The sequence below is a fragment of the Penaeus monodon genome, chromosome 41 (assembly GCF_015228065.2).
Source record: "Penaeus monodon isolate SGIC_2016 chromosome 41, NSTDA_Pmon_1, whole genome shotgun sequence".
Classification (NCBI taxonomy): domain Eukaryota; kingdom Metazoa; phylum Arthropoda; class Malacostraca; order Decapoda; family Penaeidae; genus Penaeus; species Penaeus monodon.
In genome coordinates, this window is record NC_051426.1 from 2,290,258 (window position 1) to 2,308,879 (window position 18,622).

The following is an 18,622-nucleotide window of genomic DNA, read 5'->3' on the forward strand; positions in this document are numbered from 1 at the left end:
GAACAAACCTAGCACAGAAGTTATATGCTGTTAGTGTTCTGTGTGTGTATAATGAATATGTTAGCCACGAAAAAAAATCAGGCTGAACGCGTTCCCTAGGCCTCCCAAGTGGTCAAAACGACATGTATGAGAAAGTTCTTTGTCTGCACGAGTCAACTTGCTGACAAATGGGGAGAGTGGGGTCGGGGAATTTACACAAGGGGAAAAATACACTACATTATCTACATTGCCGAGACAGAGACAGACATATATATATATATATATATTATATATATATATATAATATATATTATAATATTATATATATATATATATATATATGTATGTACTATACATATCCATATACATATAATATATATATATATATTATATATATTATATATATTATATATATATATATATATATATATATATATATATATATATATATATATATTATACACACACATATATATAGTAAATGGATGCACACAAATCTATACATGTCTATATCTACATTCATCCATCCGTCTATCTATCTACAGCAGGGGTTCTCAAAAATTTTAACTCGGCGACTCCATAATTGAATTTCCAATGTTCTGCCGAACCTCTTGCTTTTAATTCAAACTGATAGAAAAAAATATGATAAAATCAATATGAGCAGGAAGTTGAAAAATAAACAGCGGCCGCTCTGTCTACCACACACAATTTTGAACTGCAAGTCACAATAATCACTTCAAAGACGACACTTAGGCGAGCTGAGTGTACTAAGCTAGAGGCTTTCCTGAATTTGAGGAATTAATATGTATGTTAATTATATATTCTAAAGGTGTCTGACATTCTTCAGATGTTTATAAATTGCTATTGAAATTTCAAATTATCTAGGGGTCGATATCGAAGACTCTTAAAAACCCCTGATCCAAACATACATAGATCTATACAAACGTGTATGTGTTAGTGTGTGTATAATCGTAACATGTCACGTCCAGTCAGGAGGTCTAATACATGACAAGACACTTACCCCTTTTTCTAAGCAAAGTCCCACTTAACCGCCGCACACTGTACTCTCTTCTCGGAAAGAATGGAATAAATGCGGAAACGCCAAAACTGGCAGAAACAATGATAATGTGAAAGACCCTTCGTGTTCTTTCCAATTCTAATCATATCTTATTTCCCTTGTTCGATCTCTCTTTAAATCTCTATATACGTTTCACTACGCACGCACTCTTTTGCAATGAGCGCGAGCGTGTGTGTGTGTGTGTGAAGATATGTACAGTATATTCATCAACAGACTTGTACGCGCGCGCGCGCGCACGCACGCACGCACGCACACACACACACACACACACACACATTGGCAAGCAATACTACCAATGTTGCAAAAAAAAAAAAAAAAAAAAATACTCAATACCCAAATGTACTTCTTTCTTGAAGATTCGAAGGTCAGAACTCAGCATGAAACACCCCGAGCGTAGATCAAACATGTAAATATCGCACATTGGATTAGACCTCCGCCCGCCAATCACGGGCCACAGAGCGAGGAGCTAATATGACGTCACTTCACTACATCCCGCTCAATCTCACAGATGATTTGCCGCAATTTTTAAAAGATATTTTCTTGTCTGTTTCTCCTCCACTCCCCACTTTCTTTTCTATCTTTCTCTTTGTTCCCCACCCGTCTCTCTCTCTCTCTCTCTCTCTCTCTCTCTCTCTCTCTCTCTCTCTCTCTCTCTCTCTCTCTCTCTCTCTCTCTCTCTCTCTCTCTCTCTCTCTCTCTCTTCCTCTCCCTCTTTTTGCTATAGCAAAGATACCCGGGTTGCACAAAATATCTCAGGAAATTCACTGGATTTTCAAGATGAAAATCAATTAATGACAATAAACTAGGGATAACAACCTTCACATACGTAACAAACAGAAACCCTTATCCGGTATTTACAGGTATCCCCATGACCAACGAGGCGCTTCGCTTTTTAGTGCCCCAGCAGCTGGCTTCCTGAACGGACGCAGGTGGCCGCCCTGTTTTCATCCTTGCGAACCGGCGGGCGGGAAACCAAGCACCTGCCTCGACGCTTGGGGGAATGGGGTTTCTTGAGGGGTCTCGTTGCCTCCTTCATTAAACAGGAAAAAAGAGAAAATTGAAAAAAATATATAACAATAATAATAATAATAATAATAATAATAATAATAATAATAATAATAATAATAATAATAATAATCACGTGCATTAAGTCTAACCAACGCCTCCAGCAAAATCTCCACTTTACTGTACCCTGGCATAGCAAAGTTCGGCTATGACAAATAGAGGGGACGAGAGAGAGAGAGAGAGAGAGAGAGAGAGAGAGAGAGAGAGAGAGAGAGAGAGAGAGAGAGAGAGAGAGAGAGAGAGAGAGGAGAGAGAGAGGAGGGAGGGAGGGAGGGAGGAGAGAGAGAGAGAGAGAGAGAGAGAGAGAGAGAGAGAGAGAGAGAGAGAGAGAGGGAGAGAGAGAGCATTATGCCTTTAGATAGAGAGAGCATTGTGCCTTTATATAGCAATACAGGGTATTAAAAACTGATAATCGCACACCGCATTGAATAAAGCCCCCAAACTTAACAAATATGTTTACTCATGTTGCTTTTCATACAAGAATAAATGTATTGAACCTTTTCCGTTTTCCTTCGTTCATTCTGAGGAAGCAGAGTCAACAGGTTTACGTGTACATATTGCACCGATATGCAGGTCTAAATAACTATGAAGTGCAGCGCAGTGCAACTAAACTATACAACGATAGTTAATAATACTGATTAACCAGAGACAATGAGTTAGCTTGGCAAGTATGACAACGAGGAACACCAAAAAATAGTACAGATAATGGTGTATAGATAGCGTAATAAATGAAAAACTATTACAGCCACCTCGGCAAAATATATACATGAGAGTTAGTTGCATATATACTGAGAGGGACATCGTAAGTAGTTCATGGAATGGTGTATACACAGCGTAATAAATAATATACTAAAAACAAACACCTAAGTAACCTATGGGTCCAACCGTTCTCTTCAGGAGTAAGTTTTCCACTAGTTATCAGAAATTACTATCGAAAAGTCAATGTATTCATCAGTGACACGTATCTCAGACTGACCACAAACCACACATGTTCAACCATGAGTATGGGGGAGTGTCCTTTCTTTTGAGTATGCATATATGCGTTTTTAACTGACTAGTTTGTCCTGTGTTCTATTTCTTCGACTCTCGTGAGTTCACCCAAACGTTGCTCCTGTAAAGAGTTTCCAACTTAGTAGCGGGTTCACGGCATTGCACAATCTTTACTCTGTATATCCCGTGGGTGTTTCGTAAATAGTTAATACCAGCTAGCACTCCAGCCGCAATAGACATGAGGCCGTTATAAATGATACACGAAATCCCAGTAGCAGGGAAATTTGAGAGGTCCCTGTTACCAGTCTATCTCGGCTGCGCTTAAATATCATAACAGACAGAGCTGTTTCTTTAATTTGGTTTGCTACGTGTTTCTGTTATATTTGTTTTGTTTATATAGTCCCTAAGGCGTAATGTTTACATAGACCTCCTATCTTAGTATTGCATCCTTTCGAGTTTTACCGGTATGTTTCTGAAATACTCCATGCCCTCCGCAGATATCGAGGTTAAATAGTGTAGATCAATACAGAATGAAATACCCAGATTTAATATACATGTGTATAAATATCTACATATAAATATATATATATATATATATATATATATATATATATATATTATATATATATATATATATATATATATAATACACACACACGGGTCGTACATAAAAGTAATTGAACTCACCAATTTCGGCTTCTAGGAAACTGTTAATATCCATTATCTTGCAGAAAAATCCGGCTCAAGAAGTATAACACAATCACTAATGAGTGGAACAGCTTCCTATATCAACATAATTCTCACAGTGCAAGGCAGTGGTATATGTGGATGAGAGCTTGCCACCACACTTGTTCTCACACCGGACTGTGCTTAGCAACTACAGTGTAGTAGACTCGTGGGAGACAGCTTTTCAGACCGACTAAGGGGCGTGGCTTAAGTGACGCCCTTAATCCGTCGACCAATCACAGGTCTCCGAGCGAGCTGAGGGAGGAGCTTCTTTGGCGCCACACCACATCTCGCTCATTTCACAGTTTCCCGCGTTTTTTTACTCCTCGTGGCCACTCCCCCCCTCTCTTTCTCTCTTTCTCTCTCTCTCTCTCTCTCTCTCTCTCTCTCTCTCTCTCTCTCTCTCTCTCTCTCTCTCTCTCTCTCTCTCCCTCTCCTTCCATTCATCCGTCCTACCTTCTCTCTCTGTTTCTCTCATTCCCTCCCTCCTTCCTTCATTCCCACCTTCATCCACTCTCCGCCCCCCCCCCCTTCTCAGCCACATTCCGAAGAATTAAAAGGACAGCCTTTTTTGCCGCAATTCCCCGACGCCAATACAAATCATTAACCCTTTTCGCCCCAGACGGTTACGTATAGCCCGTACGGTTAAAAGATCAGCGGGTGTGCTTTAAACCTAGTTCCGTTTTCTCTCATAGGATACAAGGAGGGTAAATGCACCACCAAGATGTTGCATGGGGTTCCCTTGTCAATGGCAAGCAAGGGATACTATGATATACTTTTTTTTTTTGCTTTGTTTGCATTTTTATTGTTCATTATGCACCCCTTTCTCGCTGATCTGTCAGTCACATACCAAATATCGATACTTCTACTAATACTGATATTGATTATGATATTCGCCGTAACTGTACATTTAGTATTAGTAGTAATCAATGTCATCATTATCAATATTATCTTTATATCATTGGAAGTATAATAACAAAAACAATCCGGCAACGCATACAATGATATCTATCATTATCTTCTCTCTCTCTCTCTCTCTCCGTTTCATTGCCTGGCTGCCCGTCTGTCTGTCTTTGACACCCACATGGCAGGGTAAATAATGGGCGACGGGGGGAGGGGCAGTGACCTATTTCGCTCCCCCCGTGACGCGCTTCCGAAGTACAAGCAGATGTTCTCCCCTCGCCCGCCCGTGGAAGCTGACCTCGACAGCGATATGGCGTTACTATACCAAGATTTCCGCAAACTTACGTGTCTGTTCTTGATAATATAGAAGCTAAACAGATACTGAGTTTTCCTCTGGACTTGTCAGATAATACAGGGACTCTCCCGTAACTTAAATCAGAGACCAGAATACTGTCTGTTTGTCTTTCTTTTTCTTCTCTCTCTCTCTCTCTCTCTCTCTCTCTCTCTCCTTCTCTCTCTTTTTCTCTCCTCTTCTCCTCTCTCTCTCTCTCCTTCTCTCTCTTTCTTTCTTTCTCTCTCTCTCTCTTTCTTTCCCCTCCCCCCTCTCTTTTTCCTTCCCCTTTTTTCCTCTCTCCTATTTTTTTTTCTCTCCTCTCTCCCTCCTTCCCTTTTCCTCCCTCCCTTTTTCTTTCCCCTTTTCTCCCTCTCTCTTCCCCTTTTCTCCCTCTCTCTTCTCTCCTCTCTCCTCTCTCTTCTCTCTCTCTCTCTCCCTCCTCTCTCTCTCTCTCTCTCTCTCTCTCTCTCTCCTCTCCTCTCTCTCTCTATTATATATTTTAAAATATATTATATATATTATATATATTAATATAACGGTATAGAACCCAATTACATTGGCTTGCAGGGGTATTGATACTGGTATTCGGCTTGACTCTTTATTTCTGAGAGTTGATACCACGCAGTATAAAACACACAAGACATGTCTAGTTATAATCGGGCCGCGCGGAGGTCACGGTCAGCTGCCCGGAGAGAGGGCGGAGCTGACCTTAGTGCGGTGGTAGCTTAGCACGAACTCCCGGTCAAACGAGGTCAGATATAAAATGTGACCTCCGCCCTCGCTGAGCGGGTGGTTCTTATTTGGGACATTTGGATCCACGTGGAAAACAGCCACGTGGTCCACTGGTAACAGAAATAGAATTATCCACATCTTATACTCTCTCCCTCTCTCTTCTCTCCTCCCCCCCCTCGCTATCTCTCTCTCTCCCCCCCCCCCCCCCTCTCCCTCTCCCCTCTCTCTCTCCCTCTCTCTCTCTCTCCCTTCTCTCCCTCTCTTTCCTTCCCCCCTCTCCCTCTTCCTCTCTCCCCCCCCCTCTCTCTCCTTCCCCATTTCTCTCTCTATATCTTTCTCTCTCTCTCCCTCCTTCCCTCCCTCCCTCCCTCTCTCATTCTCTCTCTCTCTCTCTCTCTCTCTCTCTCTCTCTCTCTCTCTCTCTCTCTCTCTCTCTCTCTCTCTCTCTCTCTCTCTCTCTCTCTTTCTCTCTCTCTCCCTCTCTCTCCTTTCCCTCCCCCCTTTCTCTCTCTCTCTTCTCCCCCCCCCCCTCTCTCTCTTTTTCTCTGTACACCATCTTAAAATTACTTAAATATATCATCAGAAAAAATGCCTCATCTTCTCACTTTCTCACGCTCTTGGGTGAGGGTGAAAACGAGCAATTGCACCGACATTGCCTCATTGCTCACACTTTGCCTCATCTGCTCACTTTCTCATGCTCTTGAGAGGGGTGAAAATGAGTATCTGAAGTAAATTTGGCCCAGATACTCACTTTCACACTCTCTTTGGGAGCATTTTAGCTTGTAGTTCCGACCATCCAGGTGTGTGTTCATTGGCCACGAGCTTTTTCTATTTCCAGTAGAATGCGAACTTCAATCTTATCAAGAAGATAAGCATGCAAGCTAGCCAAGTCCAACAATAATGGTGCGGCCATCGAAAGTCCATACTTATTACATTATTTGATGATCTCTTTCTCTAAATTATTCCCTCTGGTGAAATAATCATCGGTAAATGTGTCTACAATACCACTGTTTCCATTGTAATCTTTAAAATGCAGGTCGACCAATAGTAGAAATTCTATCAGGTGTTATTGTTGTTGTCATTTTAATAAAACTGTGATAATTAAATAGAGCATTTGAATCAACCATTTGTTCATTTAGATAACAAGTGCAACCCTTAAAGAGACTGTTACTCAAACCATTCGCTAACACTAAGTGATCCTCCTCTCCTGATTTCGAACTACCATCCTTCGAAGTGAAACCTTCACATCAGTTGTCAGAGATCGAGAAACTGACCATCGACTCCCGGAATTCTAAATCCGGTGTACGTATCAGAGATCGCATTATCTCCGTTCAGGTTTACAGGGAGTACTTCCAATTTACGTCGACTGGCGATAGAACTCTCAATCACACGCCTTCGGGAAACGCGTGGAAAACTTTCCGTGACGGACGCTAAATATTCACGAAAGGGGGAGTGTACCCCACCCCCCTCTACATTCATACCGTACTCGGTCATATTCGAACCTATGCTAACGATACTTTTTATAACATCCCAGTGATGGTATGTCCTCTATCCTCCTTCCCCTCCCTTTCCTCGTTGTTGTTGTCTTTCTTGATGTTTCCCTCCTCTTCCTATTCTTATTCCTCTTCAAAACCCTACCCCACCACTTCGACCGGTTACCCTCTCACCCCCTCCCCTTAGGGCCTCCAATCCTCGCGATTTCAATGATTCGCGTAATTTTCTTCCCTCTAAAACGTCGCCGAATACAGCCTTGCCCATAGATACGGCCTCTGGAACGTCTTTTTTTATAAGGAAAGGAATAGCTTTCCTAGCTAACCCACTCAAAGTGTTGAATATACCTCCTCCCCCTCCTCGTTCTTGAAGGTGGGTGGAAAACTGCAATGTCTTCATAGCCACCTCCTCTAATGGATCTTTCCAGAAAAAAGGAGTCGAACTTATCCTGAGACGGAGGAATGAAAACGTTCCGCCTGACGGACAAAGGGTAAATAACTGCAATATCTTCAAAACCATATGCAACAGGAGAGTAAGAGATCTCCCTTCTCCAAAATAAACCGGTCTTCCCCGCTGGTCGTTAATGGGTACAGCAATTTCATCCAATATAGATTTATTCAGAGGCTTGTAGACAGTGTGGTGAAAATCTACTCCTCCCGTTTTTGCCATGAACATGGCTTTCAAGAGATTCATTCTCTGTCCTCCAAAACTCGTGGGTGCAACGCAATCGGTAAATATCAAAACGAAATCAATACCACCATCTGTTCGCGGTTGATACGGTGCGGGGATATAACCTCTAACTTCAACGAGCATAAATGGTGGTTCGTATACCGTATAGGTTGAAGGATAAATCATACCCATTGCATCGGATATCCTAGATCCAAACTTAAGAGTAATCTTGCAGAACTGATGTTTCTCCCTGCAGAAACGTTTCCTAACTGTAAGTTGCGCTCTCCTAAATTGTTCACTATACTTGAAAAATCCACGATGTGCAAAGTAACGGCTAAAGTCTTCACCTAGCTTATCTTCAAGGAGGGTTGTCAGTTCAGCATTGATTATATCTAACATATAATGTATATCATTAGCCTCGATATTGGTCTGAGGTGTATATGTGAGGATGTTTTCCTCTGACACATCGTGATGTGTAACCCACACTTCGATTCGTGACGAGTAATCGTTCTTCAGAATTCCGTAATAAACCTTGGGGTAGAGACAGTCTACCACCCCAATTTCATATTCTGCATCGGGGTTCAACTGAATAGATGGAATAATTCAGTTTTTAAATTTCCATGGGGTATAATCGTAAATATCGGCATCACCGATACTGCTCAAATACACATAATGTTCTCTCTCCATTGTATTGGGATAAACTAATAAGACAGAGGTAAGGAATTGACATATATACTCATATAATCCTTTTAATATTTATTATTATTCTTATACATTATCAAAAAGCATAATAGCAATACTGATGAATACATATTCATCGACAATATTACTGTTCCTAACGAATAATACATTATTATCAATATCAATATTCATATTAATATTTCCTAAACTATGACACATAGATTTATTGATAGTCGAATGCACTATTATGAATATTACAACAACTACTACAGTAGTGTATGGACAAGGAGACTACCACGCCCCCTTTCGGTCATGTGCCCTAATTATGTGACATGATGTAACATGACCTTGTGCCCTGTGCATTCCAGCTAGATAATTGGCATGTGGTGAACGTACCGGCGTCATGTACTTAATGCCAATTGCTTTTAATGATTAAAAAAAGTGTAAGATAGGCAACCCATGACAGTCAAAGTATAAAAAAAAATGTCACTTGCTTCTGCATCCCTTGGATGTGCCAGCCCGCATGCCTGCCTGCCTACCTGTCTAGCGGTAAATAAGGGGTCCTTAGGGGCTAACTACCCCAGCTTTTTTACTCGGGAAATTGACCTCCCACTTCGTACAAAGTACCTATGTCGTGACCACGACGGTAAACTGTTGTCTTGAACTCCCTCTCATTCTAACTCCCCCGCAGGCATGCAAAAAGGTTGAAAAAGACATCACCAGACAGTGCTAGGAGACGATTTATCTCCCGGGGGTGAGGATGCCCTGTATTTGCCCCGAGGCACCGCACCTGTATAGAAAACGCGCCCAGGAAAGAAAACGCGGCTACGCCTTCTCCCTTTTTACTGTTTTATTTTATTTGTTTGTTTTATGATTATTAAAAGTTTATTTGAAATTGTTATATGTATCCTTACGCAAGAACGCAAGAACTACAGAAATCATGTATCACGCATGAGCGCGGAAATGAGAGTAAGGAGGAGTCTATTATTTTATCTCTCCACTTCAGTATTTATTATTTTAGTGCTTTTTACATCTTTTACACAATCATTTTGCTATTTTTTAGCAAAAAGTTAAAGTTTTAGTTTAAGTTTAATGAATCAAGAGACTCCCATCCTTAATTACGCTCTCTCCCCGCCACGAGGTCACAAGAAACATGGCAAAGAGTGTTGTTGCCTCTTTGCATCAACAATTATATTATCTCCTCAGTATCTGATATAATCTTAATAGTTCATACTAGTCATATTTCTCGTTCTGAAAATGGACATAAAATGTCTTGTGCTTAATCAGGCAATCATAATACTGAATTAATATTGCTAAGCCGCAATTAATTCAAGCAAACTTATTCTAGGAAATACTTAATGATTACATACAAAACACAAACTTATTCTTACGCTCTACCGGAAATTAACAATCATCATCACTGTTAAGTCACACTTCCGTAGAGCTGAGATCTCTTAAAAGTAAATCATTAATTCCTTACTCTCTATGCTAACTTAATATATCAGTACACTTAGAATTCAAATCTATATGTCTTCAATTATATCATTCTTCAAACTTGACAATCAAATCTATAATTATTCCATTATATGATTATTACTTCTAAAATTAACTTAGTCAAATACAATTCTTGGTCCTTTATATAGTCATACATCAATCAAGAAATACCTATAACCTACTTAATACACATTTTCCATAGCACATTCCCGTCCACTATGTTCCCCCCCAAACAAGAAACACTTCAATTGCTTCAATAGGGCTTACCCAAAAATGCCACCAAAGTGACATGGCTGCAAGGTGCTACCAGGGATGACTTTCGAAGCCCAACTCCAACTCCTCCGTTAATCTGTCACTACCCGTCTTTTATTTCCGCTATGGGAGCCCTTCCCTTAGCAGTTATCATGAATATAATTATAATTTCTCTTCACTTATTTGAAAACTATCTGCGTCAGGACTTTCCTATGTCCCAGCAAATTTTCAACACTGTATTTCCCATTTTAACTTTTGTCTATCTGCCTTCCGTGTTACTTTCTTGATCCCCGACTGGGGTATTGTAATATAACTAGTGATCGCCTCCAACTAGTTGTTTTCGTATTCGTGGCTTCTAGAAGCTTCTGTTAGTCATGGCGTGAACACGTGCTCAGTTTGACGTGATGGGTCATTATCCTGTTTACCATCTTTTCATCTGACCATATTTTCTGGACTTCGTCCCCACCATCCGGTATTGTTCTATTTTTGATGTTGCGACCGGATGGTGTGTCCGCTCTGCCTCGCGTTGTTTACGAGATAATGCGTATCTTATCCACGACAAGAGTGGTCTTTGGGTCCTGGTAAAAGGCAGTCGTCGCAGAGGAATGGGCCTTTTCTGAGACGTGGTCGTGAGGTCGTTCGGAGTTAGGTCTCAGCCAATTTAGTCAGATACAGTGATTAGCAGACCGGTGCCTCTTGTTTCATTTTAGTGTTTAATGTTCTTGCGTTCATTGATGATGATGTTCATGTGTGTGTTTTATAGATGTTCTTGTGCTTTACTTTTCTAAGTGTTTTTAGTATTTTATGTTCGTGTTTATTTTAGTGTTTTATGTTCGTGCTCATATTAGTATTTTACCTTTATCTTAATAAATAAAAAAGACCGAGAAGTTTTTACAATAGTGGTAATCCGGACAAGTAGACCACCACGCCCCCTTCCGGTCATGTGACCTACTTCCGTGACATGATGTAACATGACCTCGAGTCGGTCATGTGTCCTACTTCCGTGACATGATGTAACATGACCTTGAGCCGGTCATATGTCCTATTTCCGTGACATGATGTAACAACCAGCGTCATGTACTGACTGCCAATTGTTTTTAATGCTTCAAAAAAAAGTTTAACCCATGTCAAGTCAAAAACCGTCGCTCGCACCTGGGTGTGCCTGACCGCATGCCTACTTGTCTAGCCTATCTGTCTAACAGACTTAGCCCCTGACATGCCACAACAGGTACCGGTAAACATTAGGGTATTTGTGAATTCCCGATTTTCGTTCTCCGTCATATTTGCGCATATGATAATTGTTCATTCAGTATATTGAAAGTAACCATTGTAAACACTTAGACATCTCAATCAAAGGATCATAAAACTAGAACATATATTTATTATTTTTATTCTGGCAACAACCAAAATCGACACTGATTGCAATCAATATATTGAAAGTAACTATTGTAAGCACGATTTGACATTCTCGGTAGATTTTTCCACTGGGAGGGGGATTCCCCAGTGTCTCTCTATGTGTAATCATCATATTCCGGAAATATTTCGAATTTAACCGCAAAAAAACGATAGGGTCGTGTGATACATTTTCGGGAATCGAAAAATGTAAAACACAACCCATACCTCCATATACGCACTCTATGTTGCTGATGTGAGGGTCTTTCTTCCTCTTGTTGATGTTCGTCTTCTTCTTCTTCTTCTTCTTCGTCATCGCTATCAAACTTCCCTCGATGTCTTTTTCTACCTAACCCGCTAGATCCCGGTTCGCCCATTATACCTAATAAAGAGAAGAGAATGTCAACAGGAATGGTCTCGCACATGTCGCGTTAAAACAGCAATACTCTAACATAATGCTACGCCAGTGGGCATGTGTTAACATGAAGGGACCTGGGCAAACATGACGCAGCTGGCTGTGAGCGGAGGAGCGGAGGAACAAGCCAAAGGGGAGACGGAGTTGGGTGCTGCTCCTGTGAAGACCTCGTGTGTGCCCTTGTGACCTGATAAACTTCGTGTTGCCCTGTTATAAGCTGTATCGTGCAGTGTGACATGTTGGTGTCCCCCCTGTTTTTGGTGCCTATGGGAAAAGGTGGGTTTAAATAACTTGTGTAAAAAAAGGAAAAGATGTCATGTGATTATTTCTTTGCCCTCCCCTCTCCACGGGGCTTTTCCCTGTGGTGTTTGGGACGCTGTGGTGCTGGGTGCCTTTTTGGAGCGGGTTAAAGTGTTCACGCCCCTGTAAATTTAGCACCCCGTTGCCTAGCCGGGCCTTGTTTTGGTGGCAGAGAGACGAGGCGGTGGGCGAAAACCAAATGGTGTCAGGAGTGGGATTGTGATATTTCCCTCAGTGGACGCGCCGATTTAATGTCGCCCAAAAAGAGGGGCGGAAGCCATGGGGGGAGAGGGGGGCTATGAGAGGCAGGAAAGGAGTGAGGTGAAGCCGAGCCAGATGGCCCGACACTCCCAGGGCTGGCCGGTATGAGGGGGGGAAAAGGGCCCCCCCAAAGGACAGAAGAGCGGGTTTACAGAGGGCACGCGGCAGGGAAACCATTTTTTGGAGCAGGCAAGGGGGGCAGGGGAAACCCTTTCTGCCAACGGGTTGGGGTGCTACAGAGAAATTTCTTGAATCGGGAAAGATAAAAACCTCAGCAGTACCCCAAACAAGGCCTGAAACCCAGCGTGAAGAGGAACTGAGGGAGGAGGGGGAAAGGAACTAAAGGGCGGGGTTCGGGGCTGGGGAGGAATAAAGGGCCCGAAAAGGCGGCGTCACGGGGTTTAAAACATGGCAAGCAGAAAAGGGCAGACGAGGTTCGGGGAAAAACAGATGCCAGAGTGTAAAATTATGGGGTTTCCCGGGGGGTCCGGGGCGGGGAAACCCCCCGGGCCCCGCAGCGTCGTTTTCGCTGCCAGGGGGTCGCGCAAAAGGCGGGGGGCCCCATCGGAACCGCTCCCTTGGGGATGGGGGGCGGAAACTCGGACCGGTCAACCTGTTTCGTTGCCTCCCTCCCCCCCTTCCCCCCCCCCAGGGTGTTATTTCAGGGCAGCGTTTCCACCCGAACCCCCTCGGCCTCCAGCCATTCGTAAAAGGGGGAACCCAAGCTGAGTACGGGGGGAAAAGGTGGCCCTGGGAGGCATATTTTGGGCCCAATTTGAAATGTGGCTTGCCAGGGGGACCCCGGAAGGGGAAGGCCCAACGGGCTGGAAAAACGAAAAGGGGCCCCGCGGTGGAAGTTTTGGGGGCATCTCCCGGGCACCCCCAACATGCCTTTTTACCCCCAGCGGGGGCGGAGGTTTTTTAAAAAGCCGTTTCGGGAAACCACCCCCAGGAGAGGTAATGGGCCCCCCTTGAAAAGCGGATTTCGTGGCGTGGCGAGAAAATGTCCCAGCTGGCGCGGGATGGGGAGGCGCTGGGTAAGGAGGTCCCCCTGGGGCTGCGGGAAAGAAAATCGTGGTCCGGGCCCCGCGATTTCTTTGTTAAAGCTTTGCGGGGAAAAGCAGCGAAAAATTTAAGTCAGGCAGGCACACCCTGAGGCCCTCCCAGGTGGCGCTGGGGGAGGGCCTTGGATTTCCCCGAGGCCTTCCTGAAGGAAACCCAGTGGCCTGGGGCCACTGCTCAGCCCCCCCCCCCCCCCCCGTGACCTCCGGGGGGGAAAGGGGCTAAAGGGAGAAGGTAGTTTGAGGAAGGGACCCCCAGGGGAAACCTTTAAAAGGCTTGTTTGGGGCCCGGGGAAGAGGTAGGGCACAGACTTATTCCCCAGTGTCAGGGGAGGGGGAGAAAGTCCTCTCAACCGGACGGTTCTAAATCCCTTTCCAGCAGTGTGAAAGGGACGTGGCGGGTTATGGCCCACCACCCAAGTGAATTTTCCAAAGGCTAAGGAAGTGGTACAGGCAAAAAAATTTCTGGAGAAGGGGGCCAAAAACCCAGCCATCTCAGTTCCCGGGGCCCCCCGATTTGGGTAAGGCCGTCAAACCCAGCCGATGCAGGTGGAGGGGGCTCAATAGAGGGGAAGCCATGCCGCCGGGCCCAGTGGCATGGGGCAAAGAAACCCTAGTGGGGGTGAATTTTGGGCCAAAGGGCAACCCGGGACGCCCCACAGAGACGGTGGTGCCCGGGGCATTGGGGCAGAAAAAGGGGGCCCATTTTTTTGGGGCTATTTTGGCGTGGGCAGAAACAGTCCCAGGGCTGCATTTATGGGGCCGATCGGGACGAGCATCCCTTGCTGGGCCTTAAATACCTGACGCAGAGAAAGGGTGTGTGGGACCTTGGACGGAAGTGGTGAGGGGCAGGGGAAAGGGGGGCCCCTTGTTTCCAGGGGTTTGGGTTGTGCAGAGGTATTTACTCTGAACGACTGCACCTTGCCCCAGGACAGAGTCTAAAAATCCAGTGTCAAATGTCAAGAGGAGGGCGGGGGAGAAAGAGGGCCTTGGGGGCCCAAATTAAAAAACCCTCAGCTGGTGTGGCGTAGCGGTTTGGCGGACCCCTTTTTGGGCCCAGGGGGGGGGGATTTTAAAAGTTTTGGTAGCCAATTTTCTCCGATAAGGCCCAGAAGGTGCCAGCTGGTGAAAAGCGGGGCCCATTTGGTGAGGAAGGGAGCTTTCCAGAAGAGTCGTCGGGGAGCGAGGGGTTGGTGTGGGGCCCGTTCCCCGATTTTCCTGGGAGGATTTGGCGCACCGGAGCCCCGCAAACCCTGCGGAAGCACAGACAGAAAAGGGATGCGTCACCCCCTTTGTCTCAGTATGCAGATTGTTTATCGGGGGGAAATTTGGACCTGGGCCGAAACAGGATTGGGGGAAGCCCCGCATTAACACGGAAGGTTTGCCCTTTAAAGGGACCCCCCCCCGAGTGGGAACCAACCAGGCGGAAAAGTGTTTCCCAGGCACGGGTCAATGGGGCTGGGGGCACGGGGGGTTATGAACGGTCGGGACACCCCCATGGTCACCAGCGGTAGTCCTGGTGAAAAAAAAAAGGGACAGCACACAACGTTCTGTGGGGGACTACGGGCGCTGAAGGGAATGACACAAGGACTAATACCCATCCCGAGAATTTGATGACAAAATCGAGCTTTGGGGGGGGGCCCAGGTGGTTTCCACACTGGGCCCTGAAGTGGGTTACACCGGGTGGAGATGGCGGAAGAGGACAACCCAAAGACTCCCTTTTCCTTCGGGAAAGGGCCTTTTGGAAATTAAAACGTCACCCCTTTGGTCTTTTGAAAAATGCCCCGGGTTTTTTCGAGCGTTAAATGGGAGGTATTGGAGGGCCCTGCAGTGGAAGACGGCATTTTTGTCTACTTTTGAGGGCCCGTAATCGTCTTCGGGAGCACCTTGGAGGAGGGCGGGGAGCGGCAGGGGAAAAGTACTACAGCGGTTGAGGAAGGCCAGCCTAAAAAACTCAGCCCAAGAAATGCTCAATTTTCCCGGGCATGAGGTGCCATTTCGGGGGCAGTAGTCAGTAAAGGGACAGTGTGCGCACGACCCACGGGAAGGTGGCGGTGGGAGAAGGGCCAGTTCCCCCCAAATTGTGGGAAACGGGAAAGCCTTCCCTGGGCCGGGCAAAATACTACCCCCGTTTGTACAGGATTCGCCAGTGTAGGGGGGGGGCCCCCTCTAAAGGGAATTACCGAAAAGGGGAGGTTTCCAGTGGGATGAGGCGTGTCAGTTGCATTTGAAAACCCTGAAGAAGGCCCAAATGGAAGCCCCGGTCTTCCCCTACCCGGGCCCCGAAGCCCCCATCCCTTTTGGACACGCCGCTGTGGGGAAAGGCATCGGGGCATTTTTGTCAAGAAAAAGGGACGGGAAGGGGGAGTCGGGCTACTACAGTCCCCAATTTCCCAGAAGGCCTGAACGCAACTTTTGGGTGTGAAAAGGAAAGGGGTTGCGGGCCCGGGGGTTAAAGGAGTCCGAGCACTTTCACCCATACCTTAGGGTGCCGGGGTTCACCATCCGGATGACCTGTGCCCTACAGTGGTTGAAAGGGCCTGAAGGTAGCAGAGGGTTTGCTGGCAAGGGGTTAGGGCGCTTTAACAGTACAACTACCACATCGTCCCACCGCCCAGGTGGGTCCATTTCCCAAAGCTGACAGCCCGAGTCACGCCCCTGTGAGGCTAGGGGGCTCACCCCTTTGGGCCAGAAGGACTCGGGTCCTGGGGTGCCTCCGTTGCAGGTGCTGGAATGTGCCACTAAAGGGGGTGTGGTGGCCTAAGGGCCCCAAAAGTGAGGGCTTGACCTTGCTCCCCTTTGGGCCCCGGGGCTTTAGGCTTTAAATGGGCGCCCCAGTTGGGGGGCCGTGGGGTGCCGGGGAGCCCAACCCCAAAGTTTTCTGGTGGGGCCAGTGGGAAAAATTTACGAGTGGATCAAAGCGGGTTTTTTAGTGAAGCGCGGGTTTCAGGTTTGGGGAAGTGGACAGTGACCCCGTGGGTAGTTGTAGTACCCCGGAAACCATGCGTGCTGAGTTGCGAGGGAATTACATGCCCGGGGTTTCCAGTGGCCACGGGCGAGAAAAAAAACCCTGAGCCGTCCCGTCAATGCTTTTACTGGGTGGGCATGAGAAGTGACGTGTTGGGGTGGGTAGAGCATGTGATAGTGCGTGCAAAGAAGGGCCCCGTTTTGAAAGAACCGTTTCCCCCTTTCAGGTGCACTGTGTGGGAGCACCCCTGGAACGGGTGGCAATAGACAATTTCTGGGCCCCTGCCTCTCACGCCACAAGGAAAACCCTACATCTGTGTGGTAATGGGACTATTTCTCAAAGTGGCCGAGGCTATGCACTACCCAACCAAAGAGGGCCCAGGGCCCTGGTGGCGGGTTAGTGAAAAAATTTATTACCCGTTTTGGGTGCCCTTTTGAAAAAGCATCTGACCAAGGGGCCCTGAGTTTGAGGGCACGAGTTTTTCCGTGGAGTGTTGCGAGCTGTTTGGGGTGCGCAAGGGGCACGGGCCGGCACCCCTTCCCTCCACAGTCGATGGTATGGTGGAAAAAACCGGGGTTTAAAAAAAACCGGTTTTCCCCCTTTTTGGGGTCAAAAAAGGGTTTGCCAAAAAATTGCAGGGAAAAAAAAATTTAGGAAAAAAAACTGGGACGTCAAAACTGCCCCCCATGCTCATGGCCCACTGGGCTGCTGTGCATGAGGTAAAAAGGCCCCCCCACAGGGGGTCCAGGTGGATTTGGGCCCCCCAGGCCCGGGCCCCCCGACGTGAACTTGCCAACTGCACATCCAGTATGCAGGGCAGCCGGAGAAAAGGGGGAAGGTTTCACCGACGAGTGGGTGGCAAGCTCAAAAGGGAGCCGGCCATGCCTTTAAGGAGACCTTGACCGGGGGCATGAGGGAAGTGAGGTACAAAAAAGGTGACAGAGGTGGCCTGCATAACCCGCGGGCGGGAAACGAGGGCCTCGCGAAAACTACGAGCCCCCGGGGGGGGCCATACACGGTGGTTTGCGGCCCCCTCCGATGTCCCACGAATTTGCAGAGGGCAAAACGACCGTCCCGTTTTCCACGTGGACCGGCTGTGGCGTTACCCCCGGGCCCGGGGAAACTACTCCCCGGGGGGCCCTGGTTAAAAAGAAGAGAAAATTTGCCCCAGTAGCGGCGGGGGAGGGCGTGGGAAAACGTGACCAGATGAGGCGAGGGTTTGGCGGTGAGGGCGATGCAAACAGCGTCAATGGTGACCATGAGCCAGGTATTTGGGGCAGGAGATATCCCTCTGGGGGCCATGCCAAACTACCCCGCCAAAACCCCCCAGAGAGACCCCCGCGAGGGGCGAAAAAAAGCCCCGGGGATGAAAGATTTTTTGGGTTTTTGAGAACTGATTTTTTTTAAATTTTTTGTAGTTTTTTTCAGGTTTTGATATGTCAGAGAAGACGGGGCGTCTGCTTGGAAAAGGGGGGATAGGCTACGCCAGGGGTCTTTTTCTCTTTTTGCGGAAAAATGGGGGGTTTAAAATGAAAAGGATGACCCGGGCAGTGTTAACATGAAGGGACCTGGGCAAAATGACGGGAAACGGCTGTGAGCGGAGGAGCGGAGGAAAAAAGCCAAAAAGGGGGGGTTTGGGGGGTTTTTTTTTTTTGGGGGGGGTGTTTTTTTTTTGGGGGGAAAGGAGTGGGTGCTTTCCCGGGGGCCCCCCCGGTTGTGCCCCTTGGGGACCTAAAAACTTTGTTGGGGTGTTTTTGTGTTAATTTGTGCCCGGGGCCCCCTGGGGTTTCCCCCCCGTTTGGGGCTATGGGTGTCGGGTTTAACTTGTGGT

At 46.5% G+C, this 18,622-nt stretch overlaps 1 protein-coding gene across 1 annotated transcript in view; it reads right to left on the bottom strand.

Moving 5' to 3' along the window:
• Window positions 1–3,973, bottom strand: part of LOC119598712 — a 23,810-nt gene extending 19,837 nt beyond the window's left edge. The window contains exon 1 of the mRNA XM_037948491.1: window positions 3,800–3,973. Coding sequence (XP_037804419.1) covers window positions 3,800–3,833 — 34 coding nt within the window. The 5' untranslated portion in view covers window positions 3,834–3,973. The remainder of the gene's footprint in view (window positions 1–3,799) is intronic.
• Between the last annotated feature and the right edge of the window lie 14,649 nt (window positions 3,974–18,622).